Below are 15,215 nucleotides of genomic sequence, written 5' to 3'. Positions count from 1 at the left end.
TTCTGGCCCTCATGCTTGACTTGCTTTATGACCTTGGAAAAGTCCCTTCACTTTTCTGAGACTCACTTTCCCCATTTATAAAATGAGGGAGTTGGAAGCAATGAACCTCTAAGCCATGCTCTCCCCCTTTCCCCCTTCTGCATTGACATCTTATGATTTTACCAAAAGGTTGTTGGAGAGAGGGATTCAAGCTCAGAGCCTGGGTCACCTGATCCCAGTGACATCCATCTACCCTTGGGTTTGCAGAGTACCGAGAGTCCTGCGTCATCCCCAGCTGCCAAGGTTGGAAAGGGTCCACCCAGCTCTGCGCTACAGATCAGAGACAAAGCTTTGGAGGCTGGCATTTGGTGAGAGGGTGCAGTGTAGTAAAGAGAGAGGACAGTGGACCTGGATTTGAATCCTGGCTCTGCCACCTTGTCATCTGCCATTTTCCCTCCATGGGCCTGTCTTTCTATCTTTAAAATCAGAGTGTTTGACTGCTTTAAGGTGCGCAAAGCGCTCTCCGTATGTCATCTGGTTATTTGTGGTATGGCTGATCTTTAAAGCCTCTTCCAGCTTCAAAAGCCTAGGAAATGTCCTCCCATCCCTTCTCGTGTTCTCATCCTTTCCCCGACTTCCTCCCCTCCCCCTCGACCCCACGAAGAGAAGAAGGAGAAGGCGGGGCTCGGGCCCCAGTTTGGGGAAGGGGCTCTAGGACCCCCTGGAGGGGATGGAAGAGGGAAGGCAGCAGATCCCGGAGGGTTAACAAAATGGAAGGCGTCGAGCTGCTTAATAGACAAAGACAGGAGGGCGACTCCCTCTAGCCAGGGGCCAATAGAATGAATGGGATATAAATACCGACCAATGGGAAGCACCATCCTGGCCGCTATAAAAAGGGAGGAGGGCATCGGGTCTGGGACTCGGTGACTGAGCTTGGGCTAAGGTGGCCTGAGATTGCAGCGCAGCAGCAGCAGCAATAGCAGCAGCAGCAGCAGCAGCAGCAGCAGCAGCATCCTCTCAACCTTCTCGCCTTCTGAGACCCTCGGAGCACCCTCGGTGAGTTCGCAGCCTGGCGCCCTCCGGTGGCTCCAAAGGAGCCCCAGATGTGCAGCCCCCAGCCCCCGACGCACCTGCCTCTGGCGCTGGACTAATGTGTGCGTGTGAATGTGAATGTGTGTGAATGCGTGATTGCGTGTGTGTTTGTGTGCGTGTGTGCCTGAGCGCTACCGGCTGCTGCTGCGCGGTGTGCCAGGAGTAGGGAGCAACGGTGGCTGAGAGGATCCTAGCCCCCTTTGTCTGGCAGCCCTGGAATCTGGGGGAGAACTCTTGCAGAATGTGTCTGTGTATGTGTTTGTGTGGAGAGGGTGATGGTGGTGTCTTGACTACTGAGGTGATGCTGACGAACCCCTCCCTCCGTCCCAGAGACCAGGTGGGGACAGCTGCTGCCCCGTCCTCCCAGCCCTTGGATTAGCTTGGGATGGAGTTTTTGGGGCCGGGGGGAGATTTTTATTTTCTCTGCCCCCTCCCCGGCTCCCCTGGGATAGGGGGAGGGGGGAGCTCTTGGGTTGGGGAAATATCTAGGGAGGTGAGCGAAGCAGATGGTTGCTCCTGGGAGGTGGGGGGGGAGGGCGGGCGGGATCCCAGGGACTGATCTGCCTCTCTCTCTCCCGAGGCTCCTTCCCCCATCTTCAAGCTTCCATCCTTCCCTGTGCACACTCGCTCCCCAATCACCTACCAAGCCAAGGCTGGCCTCCTGCGGGGGCAAAGATGGGTAGGATGGGGGACCTTTCCATAAGAGGTGTCCTGAGCTCCCTTTTTGTGCTCCCGCAGCCAGGATAACATGTTGGGGTCCCCTATCCACCACCCCAGATCCGAGAGCCCTTAGAGCTGCAGAGGCTTTGACCTTGGGAGGGCTGCCCGGAGGAGGAGGAAGAGGAGGTGTAGGGAGGAGGAAAGGGGAGGAGGAGACAGCCTGGCAGTCAGCAGTGAAGTAGCTTTGTACATATTGCACGGGGCGTTGTCGCAGCCTCCTCCTCCCCTCCCCTCCCTCCCCTCCTTCCTCCTCCCCCTTCCCTGCGGCTGTGACTCTGGCTCGCAGCAGGGGTGCAGGAGCAGACAGGAGAAGCTGGGGGCTGGATAAGTGATCTCCTTGTCCTGGTACCCCTACCAGCCTCCTGCCATCATGCCATTCTCCAATAGCCACAACATGCTGAAGTCCCGCTTCCCCGCTGAGGAGGAATATCCCGACCTCTCTTCTCACAACAACCACATGGCTAAGGTGCTGACGCCAGAGCTCTATGAAAAACTCCGGGATAAAGCTACATCTAGCGGCTTTACCGTGGATGATGTCATCCAGACTGGTGTGGACAACCCAGGTATCATCCCCTTCCCCCACACCTTATCTAGGTTCTGCTTTCTTGTCCCCCTATCCCAGCTTTCTTCACCTTCCCTCACACATTAGTCAGGACTTTCAGGTTGAGGGTCTTATTCTCTCTGAAGCCCATGAGTCCCTCTCCTGGAATAGAGGTCTTCAAAGGATCACTGTCTTTTCTGTTCGGATCTAGAAAGGGTCTTTGGTCCTCTCCTGTCCTCCCATTAGGGAGGTTCGGGTGCCAGCTTTCAGTCTCTATAATAGAAAGCCTATATCTTTATCCTAGTGTGAGCGTCCTGTCTTCATTTACCAGAAGCAGGGTGGGGAGAGAACCTTAGCATCCCATAGGAAATTTTTTGCTTTGTTTCACCAACTCAATTTGGTGATTACATGGTCTCTACTGGATGTCTTGGAGAGGAGGAAAGTATGTATAGTTAATGTTTTTATTTCCTCCTTCCCTATCCATTTGTCAGTTCCCCTTTTCTCAGCTACTTCCCAAGGCACGTGTTAGGGGATGTGAGTACCTTTAGCTCCTGGCAAGATCCTTCACCCTAATTTCCAATCTGAGGAGCCTTTGTACTAGGTGCAAATTGGGAATGTTTTCAACATTCACTTTCCATAAGATTTGGGTTTTAAATTTTCTCCCTACCTCTTATCAAGACAATCTGCACTTTGATGTAGGCTCCACTTTTGCTTCATATTAAACTTTCACATTAGTCTAATTAGAATTAGAACTGATGGGGGAACCACAAGAAAAAAATAAAAACAAATCACCTTTTTGCCCATGTAGGGCACCCATTCATCATGACTGTGGGCTGTGTGGCTGGAGATGAAGAGTGCTATGATGTGTTCAAGGAGCTGTTTGATCCTATCATTGAGGACCGACATGGAGGCTACAAGCCTTCAGATGAGCATAAGACTGATCTTAACCCTGACAATCTGCAGGTAGGTATGCTCCCTCCTTCCTCCCCCAGTCTCTGGCTGCCTGCCCTTATATGGCCTGAGCTTAAGCCTCGACTCAGTGCTAAGGCGATTAGCCTATCCCAGACACTGTCCTGGATGGGAAAAGTAACTGGGGGTTTGGGGTGGCGAGGGGAGGGATGTGGAGATTCTTAAGCTGAAAAAGAATAGTAGGGAATAAGGAAAAAGATTTTGGTCACGACAGGGTTTGAGCTAGGCTGAGGAAATTTATCCAAATGAAGTAGGGTACCCAAATTAAAAGCTTCCACTTTCCCCCACCTAGGGTGGTGATGACTTGGATCCTAACTATGTGCTGAGTTCCCGTGTTCGAACTGGCCGGAGCATCCGAGGATTCTGCCTGCCCCCACATTGTAGCCGGGGCGAGCGCCGAGCCATAGAGAAGCTCTCTGTGGAAGGTATCACCTCACCAGCAGGGGAGGGGGTAGCACATTTGACACTGAGGTCCTCAGACAGACTTTCTATAAGCCCATGTGGGACCTAGCATCTAGGGAAGTACTCTAGCTGGGGCTCAGGAGACCTATGTTTGACCTTGATATGATCTTAAGTTACAGCAAAAGACAGCCCACTGAACTTGCACCACTTTTTAAGGAAGGACATTTGAAAAGCTAGTACTTCAAATTGTCCTGTTAAATAATTCCTGGAACTTGCTTTGTAGCCTTTTGGACCACTTGTCTTTGGACACCTTAAGCCAAGAATGGAATTTGCTGAAGCCTGACTGCTTGAGGCCTCTTGATTCTGAGGTGCTGCTGTCCCCAAGGTGGAGCCAGTGAGGCAGTAATATTGCCCCCCCCCCCCCCCCCCATAGCTGCTATAGATGCACCTTGGATCAGCCTGTCACCTCCACATTCTTGGCCTCTCAGGCAGGGCTTCAGCTGTCTTATGACACACTGACGTCTCAGAATCACAACAGGGGTCACATGGGCCCCTGTGCTCATTGATTGAGCAGGGAAAGGGGCTAAATCTCTTTCCTTCTATTGGATGTTGCAAATTTTCTTCCCAACCCCTGCTGCTGCCACCCACTTTGACCAATGGAGATTCAGGGGCAGTAGCTCAAGGCTGGAGTTGGAAAGGGGAGAAAGGCATTAATTGATCCTGATAGACCCTAGTGAGAGTTGGGTCAGCTGAGTTCCTTTATATTTCCCTAGGGAATTGAGATGAGAGGCATCTGGTACTATGTATGCTCTCTATCTAGGCTGAGGCCCTAGCTCAGGTATTTGGCAGGTGTGGGACTTTGGACTAGTCCTCACCTTTCAGTTTCAGGGCAGAAACAACTTTGACAATCATGAGAGTGTGAAAGCTTTGTCCTGATTTGTAACTTAAACTTCCAAGACATGACGCAACTCCCTTAGCAGGCCCAACAGTTGGGTGGGCTTGGGTATCTCAGGCCTGGTAAGGCTCCCTCAGATCCCCTGACTGCCTCTTCCTGGTACCCCCTCAAAGCCTGAGACGGTCATTTTCCTAGCCTCCTCTAAACTTTTCTATTTCTCTTTCTCCCTGATTTCTCTGCTTTCCCTCTCTCTTAAACAGCCAAACTTGTCTTAATGTGAACTTGTTTTGCTTGGCCGTAGAGTCCAGAACTTAGGATATGTGAGGAAGGAAGGTCTTACAGACCTTCAGCAGTATAATGAGCTCCTTGTCGGGATCTCAAGGCTGGATGACCCCTTTGGGGAGATTCTAGGTGGGAATTCCAGTTCAGATAGCAAGTGAATGTGAACCCTGCCAGACTCAAGAGGTCTGGTGACCCCATAGCCGAGGGCAGGGGCAGGAGTGTAGGGCTGTGTGGGTTTTCATCACAGCCTTGTGGCCTTCTGTCAGGAGCCTCAGGTCTGACTTATTGATTGCCTGCAGCTCTGGCCAGCCTGGAAGGTGACCTGAATGGGAAGTACTATGCTTTGAAAAACATGACTGAGCAGGAACAGCAGCAGCTGATTGATGACCACTTCCTTTTCGACAAGCCTGTCTCCCCACTCCTCTTGGCCTCTGGTATGGCCCGAGACTGGCCCGATGGCAGGGGTATTTGGTAAGTCCTTAGGCAAAAACTTCAGGATCCAGACCTAAAACTGGGACCCTAAAGATCCATCTAGGTCAAGCCCTTTTGTGGAAAGGAGAACCTGAAACCCAGAGAGGAAAGCTCTTAGCCCCGCTCCCACCTCCTCCCCAGGCCATGCCAGAAACCTTGAGATTTTAAGATCTACTGACAGCTTGGGGGAAAATACTTTACAATTGTGAAACACTCTAGTCATAAGGATCCTTAATAAACCTAGACCTTCACCCCTTGCCTTTTACAGATGGGAGGACTGAGGTCCAGAGGTAGGGAGGGACTTGCCAAGTCATTAATAGAAATGAACATGTGCTATCATACTTAAGTTAGACAAAGCAATTCGTCATGGCCTCTCTGCAAGGGAAGTACAAAGATTTTAACACATTGGGATCCATCATCACCTCGCTAGCAAGTATTGAAAGGTACTCTGTCCCCTGCTTTGGACTCCTTTGAAGTAGCAGAGCTGGGTTTCAAACCCAGGTCACCTGGATACCAGAACTGCTTCAGTCACCTGGGGTTTTCTTCTTGGGAAGGGGGGAGGGTCACCTGCCTCAATCCTTAATAGCTGTGATCATGGACAAGTAAAGTCACCACCTTCCTGGCTTCCAGACTAGCAAGCAAGGTCGAGGAGGTTTAACCACACCCAGACTTGTGCTGTCTGCCTGGTTAGCCCAGCCTGCTAGCTACTGCCAAGAAGCATCCCCAGTTTCCCAGTGTGGGAACGGGCCTGTGACAGACTCAGGCTCAGCCTGACTGGCTGAGGGTGCCAGGAATGTGACCCCCGCTGTAGCTAGGTAGCTAGGCTTAGGTTGGTCTTTCTGGCTCAGGTTAGCTTTAGTCCCTCTATCCCCCAATCCACACCTCACCTTAAACCCTCCTTACCCAACGCACACAAACATCTGGAACACGTGGAAGCAGTCCTGGTGATTTTAACTTGTCTGATGGCAAGACAGTAGGTGCTGAGTTGACATCTAGGTGAGATCCCACACTGCATGCTCAGCAATGACCTCAGTATTCCAGTTGGGAGTGCTAAGTTCGTAAATGCCCTTGGGCTCTTTGCCTCCTCCCCCCCAGGCTGCAGGATTTAGAGCTGAAGTAGAAAAGACTATAAACATTGAGTTGTTAATTCTAAATTGTTCTAAATTCTCTCCTGTCCCTTCCCCAATACAGTGAAAAGGCAAGAAATAAACACTTCATGATATATATGAAATCACCACAATAAGATTTCCATATTAGCCATGTTGGGGATGGGGAAAAAAATACACAAAGTGAAAAAATAAACCCATGTGCACTCAAGGATCAGACCATCGGTTCTATCTGGTGAATAGCAGTTTTCATCATGAAGCCTTAATTGTTCAAGAGTTAGCTAGGTCTTTCCACAGTTGGATGTATTAGACCTTAGACATTTCAGGCCCGCAGAGCTCACTCTCCCAAGGTCACACAGTTAGTAGGATTTCAAACCCATCCTTTCTGATTCCAAACTTGGCATTGTTAATCTGTCCCTTTTTTAGTCTCAATTCTTCACAATTTAGCTAATTAGTCAAACCAGCCCAAGAAATAGCCCCAACCAGGCCTAAATCCTTTGTTGCATTAATTTAAAACTCCTTCCCCACCCCCTACTAACCAATCTTAGGTGAGAGGTTTAGCAGGCAAGAGGATACATGAGGCTGTTCTGCTTTTTGGGGGTGATTATTAGGGATCATCAGTTAGGTATGGTAGGAGTGGATGTCCTGGAGTCACTTTTAAGGTCCTAGGATTCACCCTTTCAAGACAGTTTAAACTGTCTTTTTTGCTGTACATACTCTTCCCTCTCCCCCCTCCCCCTTTGCTCCCTAGGTCCCCTGTCTCAAACCTCAGGGCTTGGCTGCATCTCAGCAGTCAGGTGGCTGAGTTGAGTCTTAACTATGGGATGGGTACAGCTTTGCAGCAGTGGGGAGGAGGGGAAGGCTGGGACTGGTATTGCAAAGGCAGGACAGATGTACCTGCAGAGCTTCCTCCCTTGCCAAGGCAAGGGAGGGAGGCTACTCTGGTGCCAGGGCCTGGTAGGTTCCCTTCCCCCACCTTCCCTTAGGCCAGTTTCCCCTGACCTTCACAGGGACAGGCCTGGGACACATGCTTTGTCCCAGAAAGACCATTCTCTAATCTTCTACACTAGGGATGAACATGTCAAGGTCATGGCCATAGTTTTGCTTTATTTCTGCCTTAGAGCAGGGAGTACTTTGCCATCCCGCATAACGTGACCTTGTCCAATTCATTTCCTCTGTCCTGGCCCCTTCTAAGATTAGGGGAAGGAGCATTGGGTTTGGAGTTTGACTGGGTAAACTAGCACCTCTGGACACCTAGAAAATGGGGTAGAGGGCACTTGGGAACTAGGAATCAGGGGTTCTTAATCAAATCCTAACTTTATTATATAATTTGTTTCAATTTAATTTCAATATAATTTGAAAACAATTTTGAACCATTTCCTTTGAAACAATTTTGTTTCTTAGGTATATTATGCAGATGAAAACCTGAAGGGGTTTTGTTTAAGTGGAGCTTAGATTGTGCCCTGAAATTTGCATTGAAGCATCAGCTCTTATCAGGACCTTGTAACACCTGGATAAAAGATTTTAAATCATTGATCTGGGGTTGAATTGATCTCACCCTTACTAGACTTAAACACTTTGGACAAGCTTGTTTCCTCCCCTCAGCATTTAGCTAGATAAAAGGTTAGGTTAAATTGGCAATGCCAAGTCCCTTACTTTGAGCTGAACTACTGACCTCAGTCTCCTTCAGGATGATCTTGCTGTAGAACCCTTATCTTAGAACAGGACCATGGCCTTGAATTCACTAACACTCTACTCCCAGGCATAATGACAACAAGACCTTTCTGGTGTGGATCAATGAGGAAGATCACCTGAGGGTTATCTCCATGCAGAAGGGAGGTAACATGAAGGAGGTGTTCACACGTTTCTGCACCGGGCTCACCCAGGTAAGGGAGCTATCTTCATGTTAGGAGGGAATCTTCAGCTATTTCTAAAAACCTCCACTAGGTAATACAAAGAAACTCAGATGAGGAGATAAATCATCCAGAGGTCAGTTAATAACCAAGTCAGTCCACAGTATTAAGCTCCTATGTGCCAGACACATGGATGTCTAGTAAGTCAGTAACACAAAGACACAATTCTCCACTGATTGGGATTGTAGTGGAGAAACAGTGGGATTCAGAGGAAGAATTGTATGGGGGTCCTGGTGTGTGGTAATGGCGAGGTGTGATGTGTAGAAGTGGTTTTTCCAGAAGGTAACCTTTTGGATAGGTAAATTCTGGCTTATGGACCTCTTCAAAATTTGGAAGTATTGTATTCCAATACTGTAGTCATTAGTTAGAGCTGATTTGTTTGCCCTTTGCATGGCTGTGCTCACCATATGGGAGGTACCATCTTTCATAAGCCCAGGTAGCCACAGCACCTGGCTCTGAGGCTATGGCTTGCCGGGCCTCCCCTGTCACATTTCCTTTGCTCACCTGGTGGCCAAGATTTGTACAGACACTTTGAGAAGTGAAGTTAGGCTTCACTGCCTTTGGGGGATTGACTTGGTGGTGTGGCATCTGCTTCTTTCATTACCATGGCACCAGTCTCTGGGGACCTGCTTCTGATGCCACTGGGCTCCTTTCTTTCCTCTCCACCTCCGCCCCCACAAAGGGAAGGATGCCTATTCCCCAATTGCCTCATGGGGAACCATGCCAACAAGGCTCAACAGAGGCCTTTGGGATGCTCCTGCCTTTGACTATGAGTGCTGCTTCTAAAGAAATGTGGGCTGATTTGTGATTTCCTGTCTTGTGTCCAGATTGAAACTCTTTTTAAGACCAAGAACTACGAGTTCATGTGGAATCCCCACTTGGGCTACATCCTTACGTGCCCCTCTAACCTGGGCACGGGCCTACGTGCAGGTGTCCACATCAAACTTCCCCACATGGGCAAGCATGAGAAGTTTGGCGAGGTGTTGAAGAAACTGAGGCTGCAGAAGAGGGGCACAGGTATGTATGGAAGGCAAGGGGCATGGGTGAAAGGAGGCTGAGGGGGCAAACATTAAGACATTACCTTTGGAACCAGAAAATTTCCGGTTATATTCCATACTGGTAATCCCTCTGGATCCTGTTCTCATAGCTCTCAAACTCGCAATTCTACTCCTTTTCTCACTTCAGAGAAAAGTCCCTGGCTCTGCCATTCACTGGCTGGAACATTGAATTAGTCCCTTCCTGTCTCTTTGCCTCGGGTTCCTCCAGCTTTAAAACAGCTCTGAGGCTTACAGAGTGACTTCTTTACAACAGGGTACAACATCTGTGTCAGGGAAAGCAGGGAAAAGTTATCCACTTGAGAGATGAGGGTACTTAGGCTTTGAGAAATACTAGCTAAGGTCCTCTGCCACCAAATATAGTGCTCTTAGGGTCTGTCAGCATTCTTTCTGCATACCCTCTTCAAGGGGTTGGACTGAAGATCTCCAAGGTCTCTAACACCTTTTTCCTTGTACAGGGGGTGTGGACACAGCAGCTGTGGGTGGTGTTTTTGACATCTCCAATGCTGACCGATTGGGCTTCTCAGAGGTGGAGCTGGTGCAGATGGTGGTAGACGGTGTGAAGCTGCTCATTGAGATGGAGAAGCGTTTGGAGCAGGGCCAGTCCATTGATGACCTTATGCCAGCCCAGAAATGAGCAGTTGGCCCCCTGAATTTTGCGCTTCCTAATTTATTGGATGAACGAATAACCACCATCCTTCCTGCCTATGGCCTCCTGGGGGGCTCCGGATGCAGCCTACTTAATCATGCTGTAGAGAAGTCTTCCTTCCATCTTTCGGTGTTAGAGTTTTATTTTTGATGGCTGAGATGTTGCTGAATGCTGAAATAATAAAACTATTGTTTTGGCCTGACCAATGTCTCAGGGCAATTAGAAACAAGGCTCATGCTGAGGCATGTTCTCATTTTCTTCCTGACCCTCTAGAATCAAAGATTTCCAGAGAGGAAGGAGGCCCTAGTGCACAGTGGGGGCTTGCCAGATGTTTGTATTCACCATCTCAAGCCTTTAACCTTGAGGAATCCCTGCATGACACGCCCACCCCCCCACATCCCATCCCACTACATTTAGTATATGCACCCCTAACCTTTTTTTTTTTTTTATCTGCTTGATATGTAGAATTATAGAAGGCAAGTCATTGAATCTGCCTCTGGGCATAGTAATCAAAGTTTAGGTAATATGTACTAAGTAGGTTTGAGGATGAGGAAGTGTTATGAATGGGAGATAGGATTGGTGAGTTGGGTAAAAGGTGATAATTTAAGATTCTTTACCTAAAGCCACAGAACATGTTCATATTGAATATGTTCATACATGTTTATAACAGACCTATAATTTCAAGCCAACATTTTGCTGATATTGGAAAAGTTTAGGGAAGTTAGGAGTATTAGGAGTTTTCCTGTAGCCTGTTGCCAGTTTTGTTCTTACCATATCAGACTCATTCTAAACTTAGGTTGGGGGTCAGGTTGCATAGCCCTGTCTCCCAACTTTCGTACCTTCTGCCTTGGCTCAATTCCTTCTGTGCCATACAACACCCCCCCCCCCCCTCCTAAACTTGGGTCCTGAAGATTGAATTTTGGCACCAGAAAGGAAAATGTACCCCCCCCCCCCCCATCCTTACCTCTAGGGTTCTTAATAGCTAAAAGTAAACTTGGTTGGGCAAGTAGGCCTTTCAAAATGAGCATTTTAAGCACCTAGCCAACTGTTAGGCTGAGGATGCAAAGGATGTCAGTCTGTCAGGTTACATTCATGGCATTATATTCATGTTCTCAAATAAGTAAAAATGAGGGGAATCTTATAGTTGGGGGAAACAAAGCCCAAGTAACACTTGGGCTTGGTGGAGAGCATTGTGCTACTACAACTAGACAAGTGTTTCTAAAAACCACTTGCAAAAAAATCTAAAAAATAAAAACCCCACATCGATATAGGGACCTCACACTTGAGTGACATAAAATGGGAATTTAATGCACACAAAGGGTGGTGGCTCATGTTAAATACATGAATATAACATAGTGGCCTTGTGGGCAATACAGGGTGGGGTACATTCAATCCAAGATCCTGGTCTGACCAAGTCTTCTACCTACCCCTATCTCATGCACCATTAGGCATTCTACTTTGACAAAGACATAAGTTTGCGTGCAGAAATGGGTATTCATCTGATGGATTGCAGTTTGAGTTGCAAGTGGTGCAGTTTTCTGCATACCTAATGTTTCTCAGACAAAAATCTTAAACTGGAAATTCAAGTTATGCTCAGATTGTTCCCTAATATATCAATTGTGGTGGAACGAATTAGCATTTTCAAAAGTTACAGTGAAATTGACTGCAAGGATGTTAGTTTGGCTGGAACTAAAGGGTGAGGAGGAGGAATTTGTAATGAACCTGGAAAGACAGGCTCGAGCCAAATGAAAGGTTTTCAAATGCCAAGCAAAATTGGTATTTTGTTCTGGAGGCCATGGGGAGCCACTGAAGGCTCTAGAGGGGAGTGATGTGATCAGACCTGTATTTTATGAATAAGTTGGCCAGCTGATTGGAGAAAAGTGAGTCTGGAAGCAGGGAAGGCAATAGTCTTAAGCGAAAGGTGAAGGTGAGACTGGAGTAGTGGTAGGTGGTGTAAATGTAGAGATGGGAAAGGATTCAAGGAGCTGAAATTAAGACAGCATATCAAGGGGAGGGAGAGCCTTTTCAGGCCCCCCTCCCCCTACCTGAGGTCTAGAATTAGCTGACAAGCTTTTATTTCCTCTCTAGAGTGGACATTCCTGAAACCTTGTGTGTGGGCCACAAGGCATAAACTTGAAAGGAGTGGTTGCATCCATTCAGGATGAGACATGAACTAGAGAAGTTCACAAGGGCTCCTCCTGCACCTAATTTTGCCCCTCTGAAGCAGGGGGTCGATTTCTGTAGCAATTCCCCTGGGAAGGGCAGCTCCTGGCATTACTGGAAGCATCTGCTGGTGTTGGCTCTGGAGAGGGGGCAGTGGGACAGCTAGCCCCATCCCTGGCATCTGCTCTGGAAAAAACTAGAAGGGATGGGATCCGTGGGTCTTGGGGGCCACTGTTCAATTCTGGTGGCCGTCCCTTTAAATGTCATCTCAAACTGATTCCTCATGGCTTTCTGGCTTGTCCTCATGGCTGTTGGGTAGGTGATTCAGGTTCCTTTCAGTAGCAGGTTCCTAAGTTGTGAAACTGAGTTACTGGGGGAATGGTGGTGCCTTTAACAGAAATAGGGAAGTTAGGTGGCAAAGTTAGGAGAAAGAATGAGTTCTTATAAGTCCCAAGACTTGTTGAGTTTGAGATACTCGTGGGACATCTAGGTGGAGATGTCAAAAGGCGGTTGGGGGTGTAACACTGAAACTAAAGAGAGAGATTAGGGCTGGACATAGAAATTCAAGAGTCACCTGCAAGGAGATAATTGAACCCATGGGATCACTGAGTAAATGCAGAGAGAGAAGAGGGCCTAGGACAAAGTCCTGGATTGCACAAACATGGGGAATTAGGATGATGATCCTGCAAAAGAGACTGGAAAGGACTAGTTCTACAGGTCACCAAAACTCATGGAGGAGAGAAACTTCTGAAAGCCACTTTTCCCTGAATTAGTTTTCTACCTATTACATAGGGTTATTGATCCATCGTCCCCATCTTCACTAGGGTTAAGACCCAATCAACGCCTTAAGCACTAGCCCAGGTGATCTGATTCAGAGGATGGAAGATAATAGGAGCCTAGCTTTATTCTCTTTGCTCTCCTTCCTCACGTTATGCCTATTGGATTCTTTTCACCAAGTCTAGATTCCAGAAACTGCAACCCCTCTTTCCCACACCCTTCTCTTATCTTCACTCCCTTTGGCTCACAGATTGACATCTGAAGGCTGCACCTTCAGCCAATATTCAGTCCTATTACCTCAAGTCGGATTGCATGGGGAGACGAATAAAGAGCTGGAGGTGGTCTGCTCCCAACTCTGCTAGTAACTCAATGAGTCTGGTGAGTGCCTGCTCTAGCACAGTTGGTCTCTATCTGCTGTAATCCAGTGTAGAAAATGTTAACCCACTGGATTGAGAGTTAGGCAACCTGGGTTCACGTCCCATTCCCAGCAATTATTAGATGTGACCATGGGCAGGTCACTTACTAATCAGGGTCCTGGTTTCTTCTGTAGAATTAGTACTACCCAGGGAGCAGCTAGGTGGCGCAGTGGATAGAGCACTGGTTCTGGAGTCGGGAGGACCTGAGTTCGAATCTGGCCTCAGACACATAAAAACTCCCTAGCTGTGTGACTCTGGGCAAGCCAAATGCCTCACTTAAAAAAAAATTAGTACTACCCATCTCACAAGGTAGTTGTGAGGAAAGTCTTTTATAAAATTCATTCATTTAAAATTCCACCAACTCTTAAGCTTCCCCTGAAACAGAGACCCATCTTTTTAATATCAGAATTCTTCCTTTCACTCTGCTGAGGTATCAGTTTCTGAAGAATCCAAGCTGGAGTTCACCCAAGTGGCAAAGCAGAGACACCTGGGAGGTGTGAGTGGGCTGTGACATATTGGCAACAAAGAACTTTGCAAGAGAGATGCCATAAAGGATGCCATCAGAGAGCAGTATGACTGAGATAGAAGGTGGGCTGGTCTTGTAGGAAGAACAAGATATGGATGCACAGCTTGTGTTCTCGGCTGTTAAGCATCCATTTACTTGAGGGCAGAAACAGGAACTGCATGGGAGAAGAGGTGTGGCGTCTCTATCACCCGGAACCATATGGGACCCACCCCAGCAGTGGTGCCCCACCCCTTCCCCCATCAGAATGTAAGCACCTTGAGGGCAGATGCTGCCCATCTTTTGGCTTGCATTTTTATCCACTTGGCAAAGTCATGGGAGCTTAAGAAGTGGTTGTTGCTTGCCTGCCTGCATGGAGGCAATGTTCACGTCCGTTTAAGTATAAAGGAGTTATCAGTGTTATTAGTCCTCCTCTGCTGCCTCACTGTGGTCCCTTGGGTGCCTGCAGGCTCTGTCAGCACAGCTTGGGAACATTCTGCTAGCCTGAGAGGGCTCTGAGTGGGACCCCTGGGACTAGCACCTGGGGCCAAAGGGACCGCATAGCTAAGGGCAGGGAGCCAGGGGGTTGCTCACTACGTGAAAGATTTTTCAACCACAGCAATTCAATATCTCCTAAGGCATAGAGGGGTTGTCAAGCAGTCAAGTGAATCTGAGCGTGTGATTGCTAATATTATTGATTGGAGAACCAGCTTTGCAAAAGAGAGAGAAGCTTATTACCAAAGGGTTGGCTAAGGGATATATTTTTTAATTTTTTAATTAGTTAATTTATTTTTAGTTTTCAACATTCACTTCCATAAGCTTTTGAGCTTTCGATTTTCTCCCCCTCCTTCCCCTCTCCCCTCCCCAAGATGGTGCACAATCTGATATAGGCTCTACATATTAAACATTTTCCCATTATATTCACATGTTGTAAGGAAGTGTAGAACCAATGGGAGGAAGTACGAGGAAGAAGAAACAAAACAAAACAACAAAAGAAAGAGATACTTGCTGAGAAAAGTCAAGTCCATGAAAGTTAGTCATCATACAATGATGCTGTTACTGTGTACAGTGTTCTACTGGTTCTGCTCACTTCACTCAGCATGAGTTAAGGGATAATTTTTTTTTTCTTCATGGCAATATTCTTTTTTTAAAATTAATTTATTTTGATTTGTCATGGCAATATGCTTTAAATTTTTTTAAAATTACCCCCCTCCCTTAATAGTATTTTATTTTTTCCAATTACATGCAAAGATAGTTTTCAATATTCACTTTTACGAGATTTT

At 47.6% G+C, this 15,215-nt stretch overlaps 1 protein-coding gene across 2 annotated transcripts; it reads left to right on the top strand.

The window, feature by feature from the left end:
- The first annotated feature begins 909 nt into the window (after positions 1-909).
- CKB (creatine kinase B) lies at positions 910-10,276 on the top strand. 2 transcript variants are annotated; one of them, XM_027849306.1, is made up of 8 exons: positions 910-1,035; positions 2,179-2,354; positions 3,141-3,295; positions 3,594-3,726; positions 5,180-5,351; positions 8,220-8,343; positions 9,198-9,387; positions 9,884-10,276. In XM_027849306.1, the coding sequence occupies exons 2-8, from the start codon at positions 2,186-2,188 to the stop codon at positions 10,060-10,062; spliced, it is 1,122 nt and encodes a 373-aa protein (XP_027705107.1). In that variant the 5' UTR covers positions 910-1,035; positions 2,179-2,185; the 3' UTR covers positions 10,063-10,276. The 2 variants fall into 2 exon arrangements, with proteins under 2 accessions (XP_027705107.1, XP_027705106.1); XM_027849305.1 differs by having other exon boundaries at positions 2,150-2,354.
- The last annotated feature ends 4,939 nt before the right edge of the window (positions 10,277-15,215 follow it).

The sequence above is a fragment of the Vombatus ursinus genome, unplaced genomic scaffold (assembly GCF_900497805.2).
Source record: "Vombatus ursinus unplaced genomic scaffold, bare-nosed wombat genome assembly UNPS02007284.1, whole genome shotgun sequence".
NCBI lineage: Eukaryota > Metazoa > Chordata > Mammalia > Diprotodontia > Vombatidae > Vombatus > Vombatus ursinus.
Note: the sequence above shows the minus strand (reverse complement) of the source record. Positions and strands in the feature narration are given on the sequence as shown.